This window comes from Puma concolor, chromosome B4 (assembly GCF_028749965.1).
Source record: "Puma concolor isolate L17-30 chromosome B4, mPumCon1.1.hap2, whole genome shotgun sequence".
In the NCBI taxonomy this organism is placed as follows: Eukaryota; Metazoa; Chordata; class Mammalia; order Carnivora; family Felidae; genus Puma; species Puma concolor.
In genome coordinates this window covers 97,129,061-97,154,231 of record NC_141673.1, presented here as the reverse complement: position 1 = coordinate 97,154,231, position 25,171 = coordinate 97,129,061, and the positions used below count along the sequence as shown (strand labels likewise).

Below are 25,171 nucleotides of genomic sequence, written 5' to 3'. Positions count from 1 at the left end.
GTAGACCATCCACTTCTTGTCCGGTTGGATATGATTATTTAGGGTAGAGGTCATTTTGTCCAGCCAGCTGCAAGGGTGCCTTCGGAGAAGTGCGTAATTGGAAGCAGTGAGAAAGGGAAGGGCAGAGGGCCAGGCAGACGCTTGGGAGGTAGCTAGAGGTTATTATCATAGAGGGAAGGAAATAAGCCACATTTTTAATAACATTGATCACTGAATGACTGGATCATGATGGTCTTTATTTTATCTATGCTATTTTACATTTTACAAGTGTTCTACAATGCTGTGTTTTTTTAGAATCGGGAGAAATGTGGGTTGGGTTGGTTTTGTTTTTTTTTTTTTTTTTCATATGTAACAAGTTTTGAGTCCCATCCCTTTATGTGCTAGCTTGTTATGGGAGTTGCCAGGTTGAATGATTAATGGACGCTCTCTGTCCTCAATGAGCCTGTCTCCTTGTGCCAGTTGCCCCTTCCTTGTGTTTGTACTTAACCTTGCCAAGACCTTGTGGGATTCTAAGTCATTTCTGAAGCCAGTGTCATTCAGTTATGTAACTCTGAACGCCAATAACAACTGTAGTCTGTAACATGTGACTTAGTTATTGGTGGTATGCAATTGTTGATTCTTGAACTGTTTCAAATGACTATTCTTAAAAAAAAAGACCAAGTTTGTTTGTTTGTTTGTTTTTAAAGAAAAACCATTCTAGGGGCTCCTGGGTGGCTCAGTTGTTTGAACGTCCAACTCTTGATTTTGGCTCAAGTCATGATCCCAGGGTCCTGGGATAGAGCCCGGCATCACGCTGAGCATAGAGCCTGCTTGGGACTCTCTCTCTCTCTTTCTCTCTCTCTCTCTCCCTCTGTCCCACTTTCTGCTCGCATGTGCACTCTCTCTCTCTCTCAAAAGAAAAAAAAAGAAAAACCATTCTTAATATTTTAATACTCCTTAAGTTGGCTAGACTAGCACACGTTACGTGCAATAAACATTAGTTTTCTGGTTAAAATTCACTTTGTCACCATAGAACTAACTTTCCCATAACCACCGTCCATTTGTTTTTCATGGACCTGTTTGCCTAACATCTAAACGGCCAATTCTTCCTTCACTTTTATGAAATTAGCCTTAATTCCTCTTTCCCCACCTCACACTTCCTTCATCTTCTTGTTTTACTGGCCAGCTCTCAAGGTTTCAAGATCACACATATGGCCATAAATGTCTCTTTCAGTTAAGAATCTGGATAGAATGTGAAATCATATTTAACTGTCTTCTTTCATATACATAGGGAATTCTATCTTTAAAATGTGAAAAAAAGGGGGCGGGGGGAGCGGCACCTGGGTGGCTCAGTTGGTTAAGCATCAGGCTTTGGCTCAGGTCATGATCTGATGGTTCATGGGTTTGAGCCCTTCATCGGGCTCTGCATGGAGCCTGCTTTGGATCCTCTGCCTCTCTCTCTCTCTCTCTCTGCCCCTCTCTCTCTCTCTGTACTCATCTCTCAAAATAAATAAGCGTTGAAAAAATAGTAATAAAATAAAATTGTGGGGGAAAATGAGCTTTTGTGGCTTCTATGGCTGGGGTTAGAGTCAGTTTTTAAAGCTTTGCCAGTGGTTCCATTTGAAATATAATCTTTGAGTCACAGAGGAGAAGTAACATGATACAGTGTGAGGCTAGGAGAGCCAGGGTTCGGATCTCAGCTCAACTGACAGGGACCATTAGCAAAATACAGCGTGTTTCCCTGAGCCTGTTTCCTCATCTGTAAAATGGGAATCATAACACCTGCTTCTCAGTGTCGTTAAGATTAAATGCATTACAATAGCTGTCACGTACATATTAGGTGGTCAGTAAACATTTGCTAACCTGATGAAATGTAAAGAACTTGCAGAACTATCAGGAAAACACCCACCTAATTGCCCCAAAGGGCAGTGAGAGTTTTTGATAAAGGAGGTAGAACTACTTTTAGTCAAATTGCATGGGCAAAGGTCAACCCCTCCTTCAGTTAAAAAGCTGGGGGCAGGGCTTAACCAGGAAGTGTAGTCCTTCCGTAAGCCTCACTTCAGCCTTACTAGTCCCAAACCTGAAGCGGCTACAGCCAGATGGGATCTTGGATCACATGAGCCTCCCTAAATGAGAAGCCAAGAAGACTGGGTGAACGCTTCCTCTTAAGTTTTGTGGAGAGAGACTCAGGTACAGAAATACCTTGCTGCCTACCTGACCTGAAGCAGGAAAAACCACTGACAGCTGCGTTCCCAGGTAACACCAGGGGGCACCAGTGTTCCCAGGAGGACCCAGTCTGGGTTTTCAGTCCTGGGTTTGCTAAGGAGGCAAATCCAACCAGGGGAGAGGTTTGCTGGGTTTCTTAAAAAGTTGTAAACTCGGAAGCCAAATGACAGCGAAGAATCTAGTTTGTTGGGGTTTCCAGAAAAAGGAGAGAAAAAGATGTATTAGGTTTCTCTTTCATTTCTCCTTTGCTGTAGAAGGTTTGAAATAGCTCAGTAACGCATATGTAACTGGCTGGATCACGTGTAACACTATGCAGTCCTCTCTCATTGTAGGACAAGGTGTGTGATGGCGTGACAGCCGGTCAGGGGCCAAGAACCCACGGAGGTGCTGTCTCCTAGAGCAGGGAGGGGGCTGAGGACGGGAATCCCCGGGTTTGCGCCCAGGGTCCTGGGCACCTTGTGGGAACGCGGTCTAGCGCTGGCAGACCCTCACTGGCAAGGCCCAGGTAAAATGGGAAATCCCTCTCCCTCCCTTCTAGAAAGCTCCCTCCTGTCGGAGCCCACCCCCACCCCCACCCCCTGCCCTGTTAGAGCCTCAGTCCTTTTGTATAACTGAAGTGCTCTAAGGCTCTGTCTCTCAGGTTCCCTTCTGTTGTGGGAAGTGAAGATATTTTTAGCTCATTTCACCATTAGGATTGCAAAACGTGTCCTCCTCGGAGATGGCAAACAGGGGAGAGGCATGGAGGTATAAAACTGTCTGGAGTTCGGGGAGGAAGGAAAAGACAGCCTCTGAAGGGCACAGGGGCCACAGGGTGCGAAGGGAAGGCTCGAGGCAACCAGACAAAATTCAGCTGACAGTTAGGTCTGGGAACCCCCTGGGGGATGAGTGTCTGTGTACAGGCGCGCGTGACTCCCGGGCCTCATCTGTACATCCAGAGCTGGTGGAAGTGGCCTCGTGGGCTGAGCCCTCCACGGCCTTGGCCTTGGCACCGCGCAGACCCGCACGCGGCAAACTGAGCTCAACGCTGTCGGGCTCGCTTCGGCCACCAGTCACGGCAGCCTCCGTGCCGGAACCACGAGGCACGCGTGCTTGTCCGTTACCTGACACGGGGAGGGAAGTGACATCCAGCCTCAGCAGTGAATCCACCGCTAAAAATCCCCAGAAGCGTGTCCGTCTGGTGATGAGAGCTGAGGACCTTCCCGAAGTTTCGGACTTCCCAGCTGCACATACAGTGCCGCCCACACAGCCCTCTGGGCAGCGGCTCCCAAAGGGAGAGGGGACACCGGGGGACTTTGGCCATTTAGGAGGGGAGAGGGGAGGGAGGACCCGTAAGAGAGGGAAGAGAGGCCAACGCTCTCGGACCTTGCTTGTGAAAGTAGGCTTGCCGTGGTTTGTTATGGATAAGGAGAGTGGATATAGACCGAGGGTGGACCAGCAGGGCTGAGGATCCTGAGTCACTGAGTTAGAATTAGCCTCATGGGTCCTACCGTGTAGCCGATCCCCCAGTCCAGGCTCTGAACCAGCCCGGGGTGGGGGGAGGGGGCACCCAGGGCTTTCTTTCGGCGACATGCAGAATATTTATGGTGTGAGTGTCCATAAATTCAAAAGTTGGGCTTTTCATACAGAGAAAGACAGATACCATATATTTTCTCTCTTATGCGGATCCTGAGAAACTTAACAGAAACCCATGGGGGAGGGGAAGGGAAAAAAAAAAAAAGAGGTTAGAGTGGGAGAGAGCCAAAGCATAAGAGACTCTGAAAAACTGAGAATAAACTGAGGGTTGATGGGGGGTGGGATGGAGGGGAAGGTGGGTGATGGGTATTGAGGAGGGCACCTTTTGGGATGAGCACTGGGTGTTGTATGGAAACCAATTTGACAATAAATTTCATATATTGGAAAAAAAAATAAAATAGATAAATAAAAAGTTGGGCTTTTACTTTCCACAGGAATAGCTGAGAGCAGAAGGGACCCAACAGGTGATACACTAAGCAATCCTGCTTTAAAACAAGCCTTAGCTATAAAGTTAACGGCTTTCCCTTCGTTTACAATGAGGATCAGTAGAGGGCAAGACCCTACGCTTGTCAAATGCATTTAACGTGTCTGAACTGACACTTTCATGTCTCCACCGTTTTATTTTAGCCCAGTGCTTTGCGGGCGCTGGTCACAGCACCTACCCACTCCCCACCTCCCATACCCCCCCACCGTAGGGCTGCCTCATCCGGGCCAGTACCTGAGCTCTGTGATGCTTTCGGCTTCTCTCTCATTTTCAGACTTGCCCTTTGGCTGGGCCAAGGGCTCCGTTCCTTTCTAGCTTGTAACATGACAAAAATCTCTTCTTTCACGTGGAAAGACTGGGTGCACCATCTTGACCTCAGTAATTTTCCCCTTTTCTGATCTTGCTCCTGAGTCAGCATCTAGCAAACTCTTTTCTTAAAGAGGTCAGACCCCACTTCTCTCAATCAGTGCCACACACACGCACACACGCACGCTCGCGTGCACATGCACACACACAATTTTAAAGCCGTCCCACTACGTTAGAAAGGTTTGGGGTTTTTTAACTTACGTGCAGGTTTCTTCAGAAGCATAGTATGGCTTGAGGAGAGGACTCACTCTCCCACCCAGGACATAGCTCCCGCAGGACCTGAGTGCCTTCCCTGCCCAGAGCCATCCTGAGCGGCCCAATTCAAAAGGAAGCTTCCATTTTAAAACCTGATCACTTCTCTCCGGACACAGTCCAGCTCTGGGCTGTTGCCTGAGCTCACCTCCTGCCACACCAAGTGGGCTCTCCCAGTTCTGACCACCTATCCTGCTCTTGACTCACTCTTTCTGGCTTATTCTCCTGCTCCTCTCAGGCTGCTCACTCTCTCCCTTGGTCCATCTCAGTCACTTACTTTTACTCAGTTCTCAACATCTTACATGCATACAGTTGCCAGATTTGCATAAAAATGCATGACATCCAGGGGTGCCTGGGTGGCTCAGTTGGTCAAGTGTCTGACTTGGTCATGATCTCATGGTTCGTAGGTTCAAGCCCCGCGTCGGGCTCTGTGCTGACAGCCCAGAGCCTGGATCCTGCTTCGGATTCTGTGTCTCCCTCTCTCTCTGTTCCTCCTTCACTCATGCTCTGTCTCTCTCTCTCAAAAGTAAATAAACATCAAAAAAAAATTTTTTTTTAATGCGAGACGTCCAATTTAGTTTGCATTTCAGATAAACAACAAATACTTTGTTTTAAGTATAAGTATGTTCCATACAATATTTGGGACATATTTATACTAAAAAATATTTGCTTATCTGAACTTCAAATTTAATAGATGTCCTGTATTTTATCTGGCAGTTCTATAATCATTTTTTATTCATTCATCAAATATTCATGGAGAACTTACGTGTGTCAGGCATGGTGCTTGGTGCTGGGAAAGCCAGCCAGGTTCCAGTCTTCATATCTTATAGAATATATACTTTATACACACACACACACACACACACACACACCATATACATATATATGTGTATAAAAGGGTGGCTTTTGTGCTAAGCCAAATATTTGTATGTCACTAGTTTTCTTAATTGCTGCATTTGATGAGGTTGCTTTTATAAACACTAATATTTATTTACAAAAAGGTAACCTATGAAAAAATATAATTGTAATAAATAATAATGCCAATATTTCTTGCGCATTTATCATCTACCATGCACTATTTTAAGTGACTTACACACACTAATTCTTTGTATCCACATACAAACTTGACAAAGCGGGTTTGTTTGTTTCGTTATTTTGTTTTTGTTTTTTGAGAGCGAGACCGCGAGAAGGGAAAGGGGCACAAAGAGAATCTTCTGTAAGCTCCGTGCCCAGTGCAGAGCTCAACTCCGCTCCAGGCCTCACCTCATGACCACTGTGACATCATGACCCAAACTGAAATCCAGAGTCAGACACTCAACCAACTGAGCCACCCAGTCAGCCCCTAATAGGGTTTTTTTTTTATCCCCATTTTGCAGATGGGAAAATGGAGGCACAAATAAATTAAGAAATGCGCCCAGTCACACAGCTCATAAGCAGAAGACCCAGCATGTGACCTAGGTTCTCTAAATCAAGAAGCCAGCATGTAAACCACTACTCTGTACGGACCACCACTTGTTTTAAGGATTTTCACTTTGTAATTTAGTCCTCCTACATGGTCAATGAGTTAGATACTATGAGTCATATTTTATAAATAGGAGAACAACACCTCAGAGAGGTTAGTGATTCGCTTCAGACCCTTTACCAATAAGTGAAAAAGCAGTTTTCCAATCTCTCTTCCTCACTGCAAATGCCGCACTCTCCCCATGCCATCTGAAACCCCCTTGGAGCTTAACTAAAGCAGCACTGCCCAAAGTAAATAAATATTCTTTAATGAAAGACTTATCCAGGCACTTGTTCAAACACTTAAGTTCTATTCTAAATGCTTTACAAATATTAACTAATTTAATCTCCAAAATGGCATGAAATAGGTACTGTCATCACACCCATTTAAAATGGGATACTGAATGGGAACATGAGAAACTGAGACATGGAGGCAAGTCACATGACTGCTAGTGGCAGAGCCAGGATTTGAACCCAGTCTGTCTCCAAATAGGAAAAAACATTCCACAAGCCATTGTCAAGTGCCTTTTTGCTCCAGGCTTTATTGTAGGCACTGGGCATGGGGCTGAGACAAAAGAGCACACAGACATGCCTGCCCTCATGGGGTTTATATTCTGTTGAGGAGGAAAGAGTACATCTAGACAAACTTGGGAAAGGATCCTACTTGGGGGGGGGGGGTGGCTAACACCGCACCAGGAAGAGGCAAACAGTTGACCTTTGAGACCATGTGGCGGGGGAGGGCGGGAATATGGGGGGCGGGGGGAGGCAAAGGTGGAGAAGCAGCGGGAAGGAGCATGTGCGTTGTGGAGTTGTTGAAGTGACTCCAGACAGCAAAAGTTTCACTGTGGTGCATCATGTGACTGTGAAATTGGGAGATGGTGAGGGAAGAAAGATTGTCAAAGCCTGGAATAGGACAGGGATATGAGGAAACATAAGGGAGGAGGAAGCATAGTGGTTCTGACCCCTACCTCACGCCACAGCTCTCAAGCTTTACTCATGTTCAGTTACCTGAGGCAGGTGTGTGGAGCTCAGAAGTCGTGTAACTACGCCTGTGTGTGTAGGAGGCAGTTCAGATCTAGCAAGTCTTCCTTGGCCACCCTGGGAAACCCATTTCTGTCCCCTCCATGTGCACCTTGATGTTCTGGCACAGCCCCCTGCAGCCCCTCCCAGCCTCGCTTCTGTCAGAACTCACCCAGACAGGGGCCATTGCTCTCTCAGGCCAAGGGGCCTTTCCTCAGATGAATGGCTTCTGTACCAGCCTCTCACAAATAAAAGAGAGGAAACAAAAGTGGAAACAGGAAGCACTGGCAGGCAGGCAGGGAAGATATTTCAGTCACTACACCTCCTTCAAACAGTAGAACCTTTGGGAAAAGTAGAGAATATTGGATGAGGCAACGAAGGACCAAAGAAATTAAGTGACTTGTCCAAGAACATTGCACGTTAGAAGCTGAGCCAGCCCCAACCATCAGCCTCCAGACAATTTATTTGTACCCTGTCTCACTGCCTCAAACCCTGTCTGCAGTTAGGGTCCCATTTCTTTGTGAGTTCGTCTCGCTAGAAGAGGAAATAGTGGAGAGAAAAGGAGGAATAGATAGGCCGGTGGATCCCGTGAATATCACCACAGCTTACTTATTATCACCAGCTTCCATGCCAAAGTAGGACCATGGAGGGAAGGGAACATGATTAAAAGCCACCTCAAGAACAGAGTCAGAGGGCCTGGGGAATAACAGTTGTACTAGACAAAAAAATTATAGCCACCATTTTTGAGTCAGATTCTGGTGGGACTTCTCATACGTTATCTTATAGCCTCACAATATCCCTGCAAGATGATTTCTTATTTTTAATTTACTTACATGAAATTCAGGTTCAGAGAAGTGAAGTAACCTGTCCCAGGTCACACAGCTAGTCAGTTGGAAGGCCAGGAGTTAAGCTTAAATCTCCAGATTGTCAGAGTGAGAAGCCCGTGCCGTTTTCTAGTACAGCCACTGCCTATGAAATTGTAATCCAATGAGATGGGAGGCCAGCACTTTCCGGCATCAGGAACAAAATGGAAAATGTAGTCCTTAACATCTAACAGAAGAAAACAGAGTATATTATTTGCAAAAAAAGAAATGATTTCCTAGGGGCGCCTGGGAGGCTCAGTCTGTTAAGTGTCTGACTCTTGATTTCGGCTCATGTCATGATCTCACAGTTTGTGAGTTTGAGCCCCGTGTCAGGCTCCTTGCTCACAGTGCAGAGCCTGCTTGAGAGTCTCTCTTCCCCTCTCTCTCTCTGCCCCTCCCCCTGCTCATGCACAGGAGCACTCTCTCTCTCTCTCTGTCTCGAAAATAAACATTTTTTTAAAAATGAAATTATTTCCTAGCAGGAAACCAAAAAAGGTGATATTTCATGAAAGCTTTAATTGAAGAAAATCATTTTATTATACATGTCCAGTTATTCATTCAGAAATAAAGATGAAATCCTTCCATTCCATCATCTTAGTGCTCGGATTGATCTTCCCAAAACCTGCCAGTGACTATATCACTCTCCCACCAAAACTTTGAAAAGCTCTCTGCTGCCTCCATCAGTGCTCTTCAAAGCTGTAAAAATAGCAGGATTTTTTTCAAATGAGACATTTTTAAGTTTATTTATTGATTTATTTTGAGAGTGAGAGAGAGAGAGAGAGCACGCGCTCATGCAAGAGTGCATGCTCTAGCGGGGGAGGGGCAGAGAGAGAGGGAGAGAATCCCAAGAAGGCTCCGAGGCAGGGCTCGAACTCACGAACCATGAGATCATGACCTGAGCCGAAACCAAGAGTCAGAAGCTTAACTGACTGAGCCATCCAGGCGCCCCCGGGTCTTACCTGGGATCCCAAGATGGCAGGAGGTAGAAGCAGACCTATGCAAGCCAGTGGAGACGGTAAAGGAAGAAGGAAGAGAGGATGGGAAGGGTCAGAGACCCCAGTTATTTCCCTCCTGAGTTAGCCTCCCCCTTTGCCCAACTACCCTCCCCAGGAAGTCCTTTGACTGCCTTCTGAGGTCTCAGGTCTCAGGCTCCTTTTGGGAAGTACTGACTGATCAGAGTGAGAAAAGGCAGAGCTTTTAGCCGCAGGTTCAAAGGCCCCCATAGTTGGCCCCACTGCCATTTCACTTACTGTCCCTCTATCCCTCAACCCCAGCTGCTCACAAAGCGCCTACGTGTGTCTGTCAGCCCTCTCGCCACTCTGCAAACACATCCTAAACTCCACCACGGTCTGCCCTCTGCCCACCCTGTTCTTAGCCCCCATACCCACCCACCCGCGTAAACCCTCTCTATGTGTCCTAGAGGCTTCGCTTGCCCTCTCTGGGCAGGTGTTCCCCACCCCCACCATCCCCCCTCCCCTCACTGGCTACCTGCACCTCTGATCTGGCTCCTCGCCCACTCTCTTCGTGTGGAGCTGTCTCTGTGCCTTCTCTCTCCCTTGTCTCTGAGGCTGTGCTTTCAGAAAGAACCCTGCGTTTTCCGCGTCCGATGCCTCCCTGCCTCTGGACAGAACAGGTGCTCGAGGAATGTTCGCGGCACTCCACCCACCTCTCCGGACCTACAGAGAGTAGCTCGCCCACAGGTCAAAGGACACGTGTGGACTTTGTTGTTGCAGGGTCGCCATGTGCGCCACCAGTGCCTGGGACCTGGAGGAGATCCCCCTGGACGATGACGACCCAAACAGCTTAGAATTCAAAATCCTGGCGTTCTACGCCAAACACCACGTCTTCAAGAACCCGCCGGCTGCCTCCTCCCCAAGGCCGCCGAGAACCAGAAGTTTGTCCCAGAGAGGACTAGGGAGTTGGCCAGCAAACGACTCGTGGACACAAGTGTCATGGGCTTGGAGAACTTCCCCATCCCCTGAGCAGGCCACAAACCTGGGCAAGAAAAAGTCGTCTTGGAGAGCACTCTTTGGAGTGGTAGAGAAGGAGGAAAATGAACAGAGCCTGCCTACGGCCCGCTTGGAGGGTCAGGCGATACCAGAGCTTCACGGTCCCAGTCATTCAAGGGCTAGGTCCCTTTCTAACATGGGACAGCACAGAGAGCATGAAGGTAGGATTTGGGGATTCTTCTCTCCCACAGCAAGATCTTCCCCTTCTTTGTGTGTCTGGTGGTCCATCTCCTCCCCGCTGGTAATGTGGGCTGAGGGAGGGCACGCAGCTGTGCCTCAGTTTCCCCACTTATTGATATTCAATAATAATTGCCCTGCTTTTCTCAAGACCGAGCAGGAAGTAAGAGAATGGCAGCAAAGGGTGACAGGACAGGTTTTCTGGCTCCACTGCCTAATAATAAGCTCGCTGCCCAAACTCCCGATCCTCTGTGCCAAGGAGCCCTACACAGGGGTTGAGACTGCCACACTCCTGGAGGTAAGTCGGCTCACCTCTCTGGGCCTCTGTTTCCATCTGTACATTGGGGTGTCCCACCCTCCCTACCTCTTAGGGTGGATGGAAAGATCTGGTAGCTGCATGCAAAAATAGTTTTCAAAGTATAAGGCCCTCTGGGGGGAGAAAACACACAACGAAGAAGCATTTTGACAAAACCTTCCCCTCAGTGGAACAAAATACATTTTGTCATTTGTCTCAGGACAATGGAACATTTTCACAAAGGGCCTTAGCATACAGTTACCCTCCGTCGACAAGCTTCGGCATAAGTATCTTCTTCCCTTTCAGCAGTGCCCAGTGCCCGCTGCCCACATTTTAAAAGAAGCGCCCACTCCTGCTGGGCTTGATGGCTGGGGTAAATTGTCAATAATTAGTCAACAGGTGGCAGTAATGTCTCAATTTTAAAACGGTGTGACCGTCCCCGGCTTACTTGGAGAATCAACCCCCGCTGGGTCGTTTTCTATCCCTCACGATGATCAAGGAAACGTTTATTTCCCACTGGACTTTAAAATTTTAGAACCGGAGAAGTTGGGGGTGAGGTTATCTGGGGAACTCCTCCTCTCTGCACCCCACCCCCCTGCCATGGGTACAACAAGCTCCCGCTGGGGATGGTAGCTGAGCTCTGGAGCCTACAGAACCCTGTGGACGCACCTACATAGACTTTTCTGGATTTTTCCGAGAGACAGAGGCACTTTTTACAGACCTTAATCCTCTGGTTTCCCGAGACAAATGACATTCTGTATTTTGGTAACACTGAAGTGTCATTTCACCTTTTTTATTTACTAAAATTCTAAGATCTCTATATAGACATAGATAGCTCTAAAATAGTAGAAACAGTCACTTCCCAAGGAGGCCTTGCTGTAGACACTTAGACTCGGTGTATATTCCCTTCCAACACTTCTCTTGCCCGCTTTCTTATTTGGTCAATTACGTGGGTGGTCTGTTGGTTTTTCATCGGATGTGACTCAAGAGAGTCTCATGTTCTACTTCTATTTTACCACGCATAAATCAGAGCCTAGCAGCTGGTGTCACCTGGGTTCTTTTAACTGAAGTTCACAATTTAGCCCTCGCTGCTGTTTCCAGGACCTGGACCCAGGCTTAAGTGAGAACTGTAAGGTTACGTCCCAAGATCAAAGTCTAGAAGGAAGAGGTCTTAGGAAGTAGAAAAATGGCGTCAATACCGATTTTAGAAACTACAAACCCAGGGTCTTTGACCCGTGAACCCTTGTTTGTCCACAGCTAGGATTCGCTAAATGTGGAATGATTCGTAGTCTGCCATCCCTAGGCTAGTAACTTCCAACCTCAAAGTCACCTTATATTCCAAAGTGGCTGCTGAGACTCCGGCCATCGTCTCTCCATTTCAGGCAGGAAGAAGAGGAAGCAAGTGGTGGGAGGTGGGGGCGGGGAACAAAAGGGTGTCTTTTTCTAGATAATTCAGTTCCGTTTTAGAGAGCTTTCTTGGAACTGCACTCAACTTTTCTTACATCTCACTGGCCACTCTTTAGTGTCAAGAAGGCTGGGAAATGTAGTCCGTGCAGCTGAGCCCATTGCTGCCTGTGACACTTCAGGGGTCACTTGCTAAGGAGGAAGAAAATGGATTCTGGGAAGGAAGTAGCAGTCTCAACCATAGGGAAACACCCTGCCCCTTCTCTTTAAAACAAATGCCTCCAGGGGGCGCCTGGGTGGCTCGGTTGGTTGAGCGGCTGAGCATCTCACTCTTGGTTTACTCATGGTCTCATGGCCTGAGTCGGGCTCTACACTGGCAGCATGGAGGCTGCTTGGGATCCTCTCTCTTTCCCTCTCTCTCTGCCCCTCCCCCACTGGCGCTGTCTCTGTCTCTCTCAAAATAAATAAATAAACTTTAAGATAAATAAATACATGCATCCACAAAACAAATGCCTCAGGCCAAAGGCTGGATGGCAAGTCCTCCGGCTGTGTTCTCTTGCTCTTCTTATAGTGACATCACCTCCCCCCAAAATAGACCCCAAAGGACAGGCGGCCTTTCTGTCCTCTCCCCACCCCCATCCAGTTCCCCCTTGCCTATCAGATGAGATCGACTCCAACAAGAAGGGAATCTTTTTTTTTTTTTTTCTCAGAGTTTAAAATTTAGGTATTTATTTTAATTAATGGGAATCCTATTAAGGAGGACACTTGTTGGGATGCGCACCGGGTGTCGTATGTGAATGATCCATCACTAAATTCTACTCCCGAAACCAATACTACACTATATGTCAGCTAACTAGAATTTAAATACAAACTTGGAAGAAAATAAAGCAATAAAGAAATAAAATGGGCATCTTAGCTAGAGCTGGTTCGTCTGAGTCTAAATGTACTCGCTCATATTTTTCCCTGCACGAATGTCACCTGCCTCTCTCCCTCCGTGCCCACCAATTCATAGAAAGCAATGCACTGTAAGCAGGTGAGTCAGATTGGGTATTCCCAGGCCGCCAGCGGTCTCCTGATCGCCCTGCCACATGATGGGGGCTGGGGGATAAGGAGGGACAGGCTTTGGGGCCTCCGTCTGCCTCCTTCAAGTACAAGATGGGCACAGTGTGGCTTTCTGGTAGAAGAGCCATGCGCTGATCGCCCCAGACAGGCCGCACAAGGTTACAGAGGGGGAAAAAAAAAAATCCCCATCTTCTGCCGATACAAGGGAAGGCTCCCAGATACAAGAGGCTCTGGGACCCAGCCTCTTGCCATTTCCTTGTCAGGGGCCATGGTGGCCAGCGTTCAAGAGAGGAGGCTGGTTGGGCCGCAATAAGGTGGAAAGTATATATTTGGTTTGGCTGTTAAAACGGGAAGGAAAAGCATCCATCCTTCTCTCCTTGACTCTCCAATACTTCTCTCTCAATTCACTCCTTATTATCTCTTTTTGAACCCTGTGAACCAAACGTGAAAAATATGGCTTTTTAAGGAAACCATTATGCCTTTTTTTTTTTTTTTTTTAAGGAAGGCATTGTGGACAAAGCATTAGTTCCCATGGTCTTCCAGTGATGCCCAGAGGGTGAAGGGGGAGCACTAAACTCCCATACTGTGGAGGAATCCAGGGAGAGAGAGTCAGAAGTCACATTGGCAGCTCCGTAGGATGTCAAAGCATGGGACAGGATCCCTCCTGGGACCCAGGCTATGCCTCTCTTAGCCATCTTCATTTACAAAGCCCAGGAATTCCTCTGGGCACCCCAACTTCTGGCCCAAACCCCACTGTGTTGCTTTCTTCAAGTGTGTGAATGGGATAGCGTTTTCCAAATATTACTTGGGCTCCGTAGGGCATCAAAGACAGAGCTGCACACATTTCTAAAACTTAAGAACTTAGCGACAAATCAACAATGAAAATTTTAGTCCCAAATAACTCAGCAATACCACCTGCTCCCCCCCTCCCCATCCCTGACGAAAAGCAGAGCTGACTCGTCCCTTCACAGGCTAGGACCTTCAGGGGGCCTTTAATTCAGGGGGCTAGGATATTTAAACCTTCATGCCCCCATATGCTTTATTCTATAGTAATGTGTGCAAATACATACTTCTTTTCCTGGATTATAAATTCTTGAAAGCCGTGGACTGCACTTTATGTCCCCTGGTGTACCTATCAGCGTTAATTGGATGTTTCCCATTAGACCGGGAGGAGAGAGAAGACGTGTCACTTTAAGAGCAAGGGGAGTTCAGTGTTGACTTGATAATGGGCTTGAGTAATGAATATGGTCTGAGAGCAGGGATATTTCTCTTTCCTCAGTGACCAACCCCCAAAGGCTTGTCAAACTCTTGAATGCCCTCCTCTGCACGTAGGGGCCAGCTCTCCCAAGATATAAAGAATGTCCCCCCCCCCCAAAAAAAAAGAATAAAAATAAAAGCATAATGAGGATTCCCTCAAGCAAAGAACTAAGCACTTTCTTTTGTGTTTCTTCCCTTGCAAAGGGGAAAGGGGACCCTAATTTTGCAAGACTTCAAAAAGAGGGTGCAGAAGGGCAATTGTTTCAAGGTGGCAATCATTCCTCTGTGCGCTCCTCCCCCATCCCAGCCTCTGCCAGGCAACTGCCAGAGCTTTCTGAAGAATGGCCTCCCCCGCACACACGTCCCCGGGCAGCTTCCTCTCCCTCTAGGCTGGGCTTTTCATTTCGGGCGACCGTGCATACCGATGAGCTAGACCAAGTTCTTCTGGGAAGGGCCGCTCAGCACCATTTGGTCTCGTTTCAGCTGAGGACCCCCAAGTCGTTTCCATTGCCAACCGCGTTGCCGAAATTGTGCATTCCTGGCCCCCAGCCGACGAGGTCCACGGCCAGGCGGGAAGCCGCAAGTCCAAAGGCAGTTTTGTCCATCCGTTCATCCAGCGCCAGGGCTTCCAGCTTCCAGCGCCCAGTGCTAAGAAAGGTAAACCCCCTTCCACGTGCTTGGGTCGTCGGGCCGGGTGTCCGCCAGGCAGAGCTATGCATTTGTGGGTTCGGTCAGCGCAGGGCTCTGCAGTTAGGGGTGTCTGCTGCCCTGGGCCGAGGGCAGGACAGCAGGCTGCTGGAGGCCCCGACCTTTCGCTCTTGAGACCGGCCCAGGCAAGGGCAGTGCGCCAACAGACCGAAGCAACGTGCCAAGCTCAGTGCTAACTGCAAAGCCTCCTGCTGAGGGGGCGGGGGGGGGGGGGGGGGGGGGAGGGGGAGCACGAAGCGGCCGCTCAACCTTGTCCACCGAGGGAGATGCAATATTGGATTTAATCCTGTGGGTGACGGCCGCGGGCCGGTTTGCTCCTGGGAATGCCCAGGTTGCGGACGGAGCACGGGCCCAGGGGCTTACAACGTGGCCCCGTGAAACAGCAGGGCGTCGTCAGACACCAGGTCTGGCGCACCACGTGTAGCAGAGGCGAGAACTAGTGACCAGAGGGGGGGGGGGGGGTCAGCTGTCACCAAAGCCACAGCCGTAGCGAGGACCAGGAGTTCCCAGCAGATGTGCAGGAATTCTGGAGTTGAACGGGAGCGCAACCACGTGCCACAGGAAGAGAAGTTCAGTCCCACTTGCCGTCACTGACGACTGTCCCTGCTCGTGGCCCTCCTTCCCCAAACTCCAGCCCAGGGGTGGGACGGAGGGGAGGCGGCCCGGAGATTGCAGTAGCCCAAGTACAAGGCGCAAGTGGCGGCGGCTGCCTGGCCTGCAAGCGGAGCGGTGATGTCGTCTGTCTCGTGCCGCATTGCTGGGACCGCAAACTACCCCTTCCGGGGCTGGAAGAGAAGAGGCCCCTCTGAGTGTGCTAAAAAGTGCCTCCACCTTATTGTGATCCCCTGTGTGTGGAGAGCTGCCCCTGAACCAGCCTCAGGCCGATGCTCGTCTCCTCTGTGCACGTGAGAAATGCCGGCCCTTGTTACGGTGACTCCCAGAGAGAGGGGCCACAGGGGCAGATAAAAACTACATACACACGGGCCACGGAGACCCGCGTGCTGGTGCCTCCCAGGTGATTTGAGGCTCAGACCTCCCACTTCCCTTGCCTTTCGCTAGGCCTTCCTGGGAGGTGATGGGCTGGATTAATTTCCTGGCCTCTCCTTCCCTCTTATCTGGAACACACATGAGGACTCCATGACTTCAAAGATTGTGCCCTCAATGAAAAACACTCCTGTATCAGTAACTGGCTTTTCTCTGTCTGGATTCCGTTCCGGAGCCATGACCGTTTTCCTCATGTTGGGTGGTTAGCATGTTTTGAGATAAGAAAAATCATACTCCACGTCCCCTGTTCCCACGTACACACCAACAGGAGCCGCCTCTCTCTCTACCTGCCATGTTAGCCTTTGGAGTGGGAGCACTCCGTAAGTGTATTTACTTATACCTCACTTTGTTGTAAAGACAGCATGCAAAGTATACATGTTAGTAAATAAGATTAATCAGGGGCGCCTGGGTGGCGCAGTCGGTTAAGCGTCCGACTTCAGCCAGGTCACGATCTCGAGGTCCGTGAGTTCGAGCCCCGCGTCGGGCTCTGGGCTGATGGCTCAGAGCCTGGAGCCTGTTTCCGATTCTGTGTCTCCCTCTCTCTCTGCCCCTCCCCCGTTCATGCTCTGTCTCTCTCTGTCCCAAAAATAAATAAACGTTGAAAAAAAAAATAAGATTAATCAAATAAATCAATTTGAAAGATAATGTAAAAAGAATGCACTAGCGGGGAAATAGAGGTGGGTTTAGGAATGAGCTTAATTCCCAAAATGCAAGCCAGGAAGACCATACCCCCTCTTAGCTGGGGCCCACAAATTCGGCTCTGTACTTTCTAGCAGCACAAAGGGGGAATATGACCCATTGGAATTTATGGTGTCCATATGGGAAAAGCAACATCTGCTCAGGAGAATCCTACCAACGAAAAAGAAGGTTCTCCTAAACATCTTCAGAGACAGGACCATGGGTCGTGGAACCAATATCGTCAACAACATTCTTACAGTGAATAAAGTGATGCATTTCATGGTGAGAAGCAGGGCGCTGAGGGAGAAAAGAAGAAAGGAAAGGAGGGGTCTGTAGGAGAGGGCAGCTGGAGTGGTTTGTGCCCCATCAGTCGAAGGAAGGTAAGAGTTAAGTTGCTGAGAATTACAAAGCACATGTCTCCCTCAGTCCCTAACCAGGCTACAAGTATTGTCCCTGGGGGCAAAAAAAAAAAAAAAAAAAAAAGTTAAGATGATTTTTCTTCTTAAAAGAAATAACTGGAATTTTCCCCCGACAGATGGAGAGGAGCAAATAATAGCCCAAATCGTCGAGCTGCTGAAATATTCAGGGGATCAGTTGGAAAGAGAGGTATGGAGCTTCTTGAACTAATGTGATTTCTTTTCTGTGCCCACGCACTGGGACAGAGAATGGAAGCGTACTGCAGATTGTATTCCTTTGCAAGTTCTGGTTTCCACTTAGTCCTAAATTTTATTTCCCTTGGAGTCCAAATTCTTCATGCTGGCAGCATCTCAAAAATGAATCACTTTGGAAAACATAAGTAAACCTTCTGGAGCCTCCCTGGAATTTTTGGAAATGAAAAATGTAACTTTGTTATTGCAAGAAAAGACACCAATAAATTAAAATTTGCTGAATAGAATTATGAATCTGGTTCCCCATGTAACTGATCCTCGGAGAAGTTTAGACTCTTGCATTTGCCCTGCAGTCTGGATATCGATGTCCCACGCCTGCTCCAAGGCTGGAGTCCTTCCCAAAATCTCCCCCGAGAGTGGCTGGACGGTTCTCTGCTCAAGGTCTCTCTCAGCTATTTGGCCGGGGAGGCGGATTAGTGTTACTTGGAGAACTTTGGACTTACTTCCTGCCATTTAGAAGTCAAGACCCATCATTCCCGTCAGGAAAGTGTGAGAGTGTCTTCAGATACAGAGCTGGTGAGCAGGACCCTAGAATTCTGTGCCGTTACCCACAGACTGCTGAGTAGCCTCTGGGGTCTGTCAGTCAGGGACTGGCCTTGTGGACCCCTTGCCTTGTCCTGCCACAATCAGTGGATGGAAGTCAGGCCCCATGCGGCTTGTGCAGGAGGGGAAACAGCACTAAGTGGCCAGCCACTCTACCCCAGTCCCAACTTCTCAGTGGGTCCTCCCTCAATGCCTTTGTCAGCAGTGTGTGCAGAGGATGGTAACTGGGAGGGCATGTGAGCTTCGAGTCCACAAGTAGAGGATGAACTGGGGTGCAGAGAAAGAAAATAGAATACGGTACATGACTTGAGGGCACTCCTATGTTTCTCCAGAACTAACATCAATGGATAGGAGTTATGGGGCAATTGATTTTCTCCATTTTAGGAATGAACTTTCTAGCACTCAGGGCTGCCTTGTGACGGAATGAGCCTCCTGTCACCAGAAGAATGGCCAGTAGATGCCAATAACCAGCCAACAGTGCAGTCCTTGTACTGGGAGGGACCTATTCGAATCCTCGAGGACTCTTTACAGCTTGAAGACGCTGTGGCTCTCATGGCAACCTCCTTCCCAGCCTCCCTAAGAAGTGACTTGCATTAGGTCAGGGAGGCAAGGGACAGGAAGTGGTACGAAGCTGACCTTTGTGGCTCTAAAGAGAGACGCTTTCCTTTTCATCCCATAAATTACCACTTTAAAAAATCTCGCTTTGCTTGATGCACGCTCCTGATGATTTGGGGTGACGTTTTACGTTATTTATGCAGAAAACATGGTTGTCTCCCCAGTAGAGGACTCTGGTAGGAATACACAGAAGGTCTGACTTTGCTGTGTGGGTGTGAGTTTCTACTAGAGAGGGACAGTGACTCTGTCTAACCCTAACCCTAACCCCTACCCCCCAACCCCATGGCTGCAGAGTGTCTGCAAAGCCCCTCATCCCTGAGACCACATGCAAGCTCATCTTGTACCTTCCTGAGATGCCAGAGGCAGGTGCAACCCAAAGGAGCAAAGAGAGAGGGGCCAGGGTACTCCATGGAAGTGTTTCTTTCTGGCATTTGATTCTTCGACCATTCTGGTAGAGTCCGGGCTTCTGGCTGCCCACTGGGGTTTTGAGTCTAGCTTCTTCAACTGGGTCGCTGATCAAAAGGGGTCCATTCTTGGTGTAGAGGACATTAGTCATTCTTGCTTCAGATTTATAAAACAGACAGGCTCCTGAGTCTCACAGAAGTTGGGGGGTGGGCTGGGCTCACATAAAGGACGCTGCTCCACCGAAATCTTTACATAGCATCTGATGCATCCCCCAGGATATCCCTTGTAGAAACAATGTTTGTTGAGAACCTGCTTAGCTTATCATTCGTCAAAGATAGAATTTCCAAATAAACATTTAATCCTTGCTCACTAAGAAACTTCGTAGTTGGAGCCAGGGTTTTCCACTGGGTGTTTCAGGGGCCCACTGTTGAGTCGGTTTCACGGGGCCAGGCTGCTGTACTAAATGCATATCCTCTTGTACACAGTTAAAGAAAGACAAGGCTTTAATGAACAGCTTCCAGGACCAGCTGTGCTACCCTGTTTTCAAGATCATCACAGACCAGTTCCTAAGGGGTGTGGACACCAGGGGAGAATCAGAGGTCAGAGCTCAGGGCTTTAAGGCTGCTCTTGCAATAGACGTCACGGCCAAGCTCACTGCTATCGACAATCACCCTATGAACAGGGTGCTGGGCTTTGGAACCAAGTACCTAAAAGACAACTTCTCCCCCTGGGTCCAGCAGCACGGTGGATGGGTAAGTGCATCCTATTTCAAAATGAACCTTCCCAGAATTCAGAGGAGACGGAATGGAAAGTTGTGGGGTTTTTTTCATTTTTTCGTTGTTTTTTTTTTTTTTTTAAGTGAAGGGAACACGTCTTTGAGGCAGTTCTCATGGATTTAGAAGTTGAGTGGCAAGAGATATATCCCAGTGATGGGATCCTATTTTTAGTGATTATCTTCATCATCGATAAATATTTACTAGGCTCCCAAAGGGTACATGGGATATGTGTGTTGGACCAGGGGGGACCAGTCAGATATAACAGGAAATGAAGAGATGTCAAGATATAAAATGTTTAGATATAATTTCTGTTTTCACAAATTTTGTAAGCAACCGAAGTCTGGCAGTGAGACAAGGAGAGGCAAACACTTCCTTGTTCTCTTAGCTGCTGACAGGCAGAGAGAGACACAGCGTTCATGATATTTTGTCATTGCTGCTTGGACCCAGCCATTTTGACAGGGACATTTTGATACAAAGCAAAAAGCAAACCATTAAATTTGTATCGTTTTGTTTTGTTTTATTTTAAATAAAGTTTATTTTTTAAGCATCTCTACACCCCACGTGGGGCTTGAACTCAACAATCCCGAGATCAAGAGTCACAAGGTCTCCCCACTGAGCCAGCCAGGTGCCCCAAATTTGTATGTTTTTTAAAATTTTTTTTATTTTTAAAATTTATATCCAAATTAGCATATAGTGCAACAATGATTTCAGGAGTAGACTCCTTAGTGCCCCTTACCCATTTAGCCCATCCCCCCTCCCACAACCCCTCCAGTAACCCTCTGTTTGTTCTCCATATTTAAGAGTCTCTTATGTTTTGTCCCCCTCCCTGTTTTTATATTATTTTTGTTTCCCTTCCCTTATGTTCATCTATTTTGTCTCTTAAAGTCCTCATATGAGTGAAGTCATATGATTTTTGTCTTTCTCTGACTGACTAATTTCACTTAGCATAATACCCTCCAGTGCCATCCATGTAGTTGCAAATGGCAAGATTTCATTCTTTTTGATTGCCAAGTAATACTCCATCGTATATATATACCACATCTTCTTTATCCATTCATCCAATGCCCATGGACATTCGGGCTCTTTCCATAATTTGGCTATTGTTGATATGTATCTGTTTTTAACTACCTGCTATCAGGCAAAACAGACATCTTCACCCCCCTGCCTCAGACTCAACATCCCTCCCCCTGGCCCCCCGCCAACCCCATCCTTTATCCTCATTCCTTGAGATTTCCTTAAAGCTGCCATACTCAGATGGCCTCCCAAGGTTAACCTTTCCAAAATGTGTAGCCCATAGTTTTAAATATCCATAGGCTCAGGGCACTTTATTTTGTCTGTTCAGATCCTTCTTGGAAGCACAGGCCTTTGTCCCACATTATCTTTAGTCCTCCTTCCACTAGAATGGAGCAAGGGTAGTGGGTTTGAGTCTGCTCCACACATGGTCAGCATGGCCCTGAGGCCTCCACTCTTGGTCTCTTGGTTTCCAGAAGGAATGCAGAGCTGATCTTGCTAAGGGACTGAAGTGCCCGCTGTGGTCTTCAGTGGCTGCCTGTTAAGCTTACCTAGTCTTCTGTTCCTTTCTATTTTCCACATCTGCACCAGATATGGTAGCCGTAAGGGGCTGATCTGAACAACTGAGGCTCTGAAGTATTCTAAATTCAAGCTGCCTTAACTCATGCTAAGATGCCTCGACATTATTTTGGCTTTAACTGTTCTTTCTTCCAGGACCCCCTCAAGTCCCTCCTCTGTCCCAGAGCCTTTCCTGACTACTCTAGCTTAAGGGCCTCACTAGCCTCTGACTTCTTACAACACTTCATATCTGCACTATAATTACATACAGGAAAGAATCATCCTGCTTAAGGTTAATATATTTTTCCAAAATATATTTTCCAAAATATAATTTGGTCTTGGTAATATATTTTTCCAAAAAGATTGTTAAGTATCAACTGGGTCCACAGGCCAGTTCTATTCAGTCTATAGACTAAAAGTCTATGTAGTTGGTTAATGCAGCTGAAATGCCAACTGTGTTCTGCAAAAAAAATAGTCTACACCGAAAGCACAAACAACAAAAGAAAAAATAAATTGGATTACATCAAATTAAAATTTTTTCTGCTTGAGGGGCACCTGGCCGGCTCAGTCGGTGGAGCATGTGACTCTTGATCTTGGGGTTGTGAGTTTGAGTCCCAAGTTGGGTGTAGAGAGTATTTAGCAAATAAAAATCTTAAGAAAGACAAATTTAAAAAATAAGTAATTTTTTTCTGCTTCAGAGGACACTACCAATAAAATGAAAAGACAACACACAGAATGAAACAAAATATGTTCAAATTATATATCTGAAAAAGAACTTGTATTCAGAATATGTAATAAATTCTTACAACTCAACAATAAAAAGACAAAAGCCAATTTTGAATAGACATTTCTCCATAGAAGATATACAGATGGCCAGTAAGCAATGAAAAGATGCTTGCTTAACATCTTCATTTCAACATTAGGCACATGTGAATCAAAACCACAGTAAGATATCATTTCACATGCACTAGCATGGCTAAAATAAAAAAGACAGATGTTGGTGAGGATGTGGAGAAATGTGAACCCTCATCCACTGCTGGTTGAGTTCTAAAATTTTCCCTTTTAGAAACAATTTGGCAATCCCCCCAAAATATTAAACATAGAGTCACCAATTCCACTCAGATATATACCCAAGAAAATTGATAACAAATGTTCACATAAAAACTTGTACATAAATGACCATAGCAGCATTCATTTTATGCATAATAGCCTGAAAGTGGAAACAACCCAAATGTTCATCAGTGATGAATGGTGAATAGCAAAACCAAAGGCAGTATGTCCATACAGTGGAATATTATTTAGGCATAAAAAGGAATGGAACAGATGGATGAACCTTGAAAACATTATGCTAAGTGAAAGTTAGACAATAGGGCCATATACCATACATTGTATGATTCTATTTTCATGAAATGTCCAGAATAGGTGAATTCACAGAGACAGATTAGAGAAGAAGAGAGAGAATAGGGAGTGACTGCTAATGGATAAAGAGTTTCTTTTTGTGTGATGGAAATGTCCTAAAATCAGCCAAACGTGATGGTTGCACAATTCTGTGAATATACTAAAACCCACTGAATTATATATTTGAAAAGGATGAACTCTGTGATATATTTCAACAAATCTGCTATGAAAAAATGGTGGTTCTAATTCTAGCAAGCAAATTAAAAGACAAAAGAAAAAAGAATACATTTTTATTTACTTATTTTTAATTTGGCTGCTGGTGCTAGAGAGAAAAACAGTTTTAATTAGAGAAGATTGATGGATTTTTGGTAGAAATAATAAAGGGAATTTTCAAAGGCTTCAGAATTTGATGGCATTGTTCCTTATCATTTGTAATTTATTAGTTTACTTTTCCAGGTCATCATAAATCCGAATTTTAAGTCTTGGCCACAGTTAGGTTTAATTTGGAGCATGTGGCTGGAAATTGGAAGAGGGAAGAAAAAGAATGAGAAAGGACTATAATGTTTCCAAGGCTGATAGAGGAGTTGCAAAAAATAAAGAAGGAGGATGTTGATAAAAGAATATTTATGAGTTGATATGAGTTATGAAAATGTGAAGGAGATGTGGACACCTGTGCTCAGTCTCCAAGCACAAGAAAGAAAGATGACACTGGGTGGCAAGCTTCTAGGGACTTCCATTGGCTCTTGGTATTTTGGTGGCACTCCAGGGTGTCCTTATAGTGGTAGGGAAGGAGGAAAATGATTCCTATGCACCAGTTTTCCAGGGTTCCTAACTATCCCAGTGTTTCACATTTCCTGCAAGTACATCTAACTTCCCAACGAAATTGCAAACACGAGGGCAGATTTATGTATTTTATGCTTCTTTGTCTCTCAACACTCCCATTCTTTCTACATACATCATAGATGTTAAGCCAATACTCTTAGCATAATCAATCAATCAATCAAATGAAAGAATAACAACAGTATCTAAAAAACATGTTAGGGGCGCCTGGGTGGCTCAGTGGGTTAAGTGTCCGACTCTTGGTTTTGGCTCAGGTCATGATCTCACAGTTCATGGGTTTGACCCCAGAGTTGGGCACCATGCTTGGGATTCTATCTCTCTACTTCTATCTCTATCTCTACCTCTACCTCTGCTCCTCCCCCACGTGCATACTCTCTCAAAAATAAACAAACTTAAAAAAAATAAAAATAAAAATAAAAAGCATGCTAAACTAGCTGCCATGAGATTTTAATTCACCCGTTGGGCATTTTTCCTCATTGTAAAGGACTGTTCAAATAGTCACCCTGTGCTCCTACAACTTCATCCATTTCACAGAACTTTGCAAAGAGCATAATCTTCAACTTTCCATAATCTTCAACTTTCCAATATCTGCTCCTTTGAATTTTTTTTTAACTCTTCTGAATTTTAAATACAGCATCAAAGCCTTTCCCCATCTAGCCTATCAGCCCTGGGTGTGTAACCTAAGTCCTTCACATATGTTTTCCTTTCCTGAATACCAAGGCTGCTGGTCATCTTTCCAAACCTCCCCCCAACCCTAACATAGTCTCTGAAACCCGGGTCATGCCTGGGACAAGAGAGCAGAGTTAACAGGTTTATGTTTTCAGTTCAACAGTGAATCAAACTTGGAATTTTGTGAATCTATTTCTCTTTTTCCCCTCCAGGAAAAAGTGCTTGGGATATCACATGAAGAAGTAGACTGAAAAATCAGAAGATTTGTAATCTGGAATACTCATTATCCAACTAGGATCCTGTCTACATTGGTCTCAGCATAGACTATGGGAGAAAATTAACATGTACAAGGCAGAGGGAGCACTGAAGTTTTCAAAGTCATTGTTCCTGTGAATCCAGAGGCCTGAGGAGAGAGGCCTTGTCTGTCTGCAGCTCATAGAATGTAGTAGTGTGGCCAGTGACATCCATGTTTCCCAGGTTCTCCAATGAGTGTGGGAGGAAGTCTAGGAAGACAAGTGGTAATTTTCCTTTCAGATGTTCAGAACAGAGACGGTCACCTTGTCTCTGTTGGCCGCTTTGGGGAAATTTTGTTACAGATATTTGCTGATCTCATAAGGGCGAAATGATAAATTGTGCATGTGTTTACTCTTTGGTTTTCTGGTACCATTTCTTTTTCAACTACACTTGGGATGGCCTAATGACGTTGTTTCAAGGCTACTTTTAGGAAGATATTGCTATTGATGTTGGTAGATGCAGTTCAAAGAGACTTGAGTTCACTGCTATATCCACTAGTTTGGGGATATATTATCATGTCTGCCTTTTGACTCATTTCCCTAGAAAAATGCTTTGGCA

General features: G+C 46.4%; 1 protein-coding gene across 3 annotated transcripts in view; it reads left to right on the top strand.

The window, feature by feature from the left end:
• BCL2L14 (BCL2 like 14) overlaps positions 1 to 24,964 on the top strand; it is a 35,950-nt gene extending 10,986 nt beyond the window's left edge. For 2 of the 3 annotated variants that reach the window (XM_086714071.1, XM_086714069.1), the window contains exons 2-6: positions 9,936 to 10,372; positions 14,890 to 15,063; positions 17,372 to 17,442; positions 19,553 to 19,819; positions 24,532 to 24,964. In XM_086714071.1, coding sequence (XP_086570197.1) covers positions 9,943 to 10,372; positions 14,890 to 15,063; positions 17,372 to 17,442; positions 19,553 to 19,819; positions 24,532 to 24,570 — 981 coding nt within the window. In that variant the 5' untranslated portion in view covers positions 9,936 to 9,942 and the 3' untranslated portion in view covers positions 24,571 to 24,964. Of the gene's footprint in view, positions 1 to 2,024; positions 2,236 to 9,935; positions 10,373 to 14,889; positions 15,064 to 17,371; positions 17,443 to 19,552; positions 19,820 to 24,531 lie in introns of those variants that run through there. The other variant, XM_086714070.1, reaches the window with a different exon arrangement.
• The last annotated feature ends 207 nt before the right edge of the window (positions 24,965 to 25,171 follow it).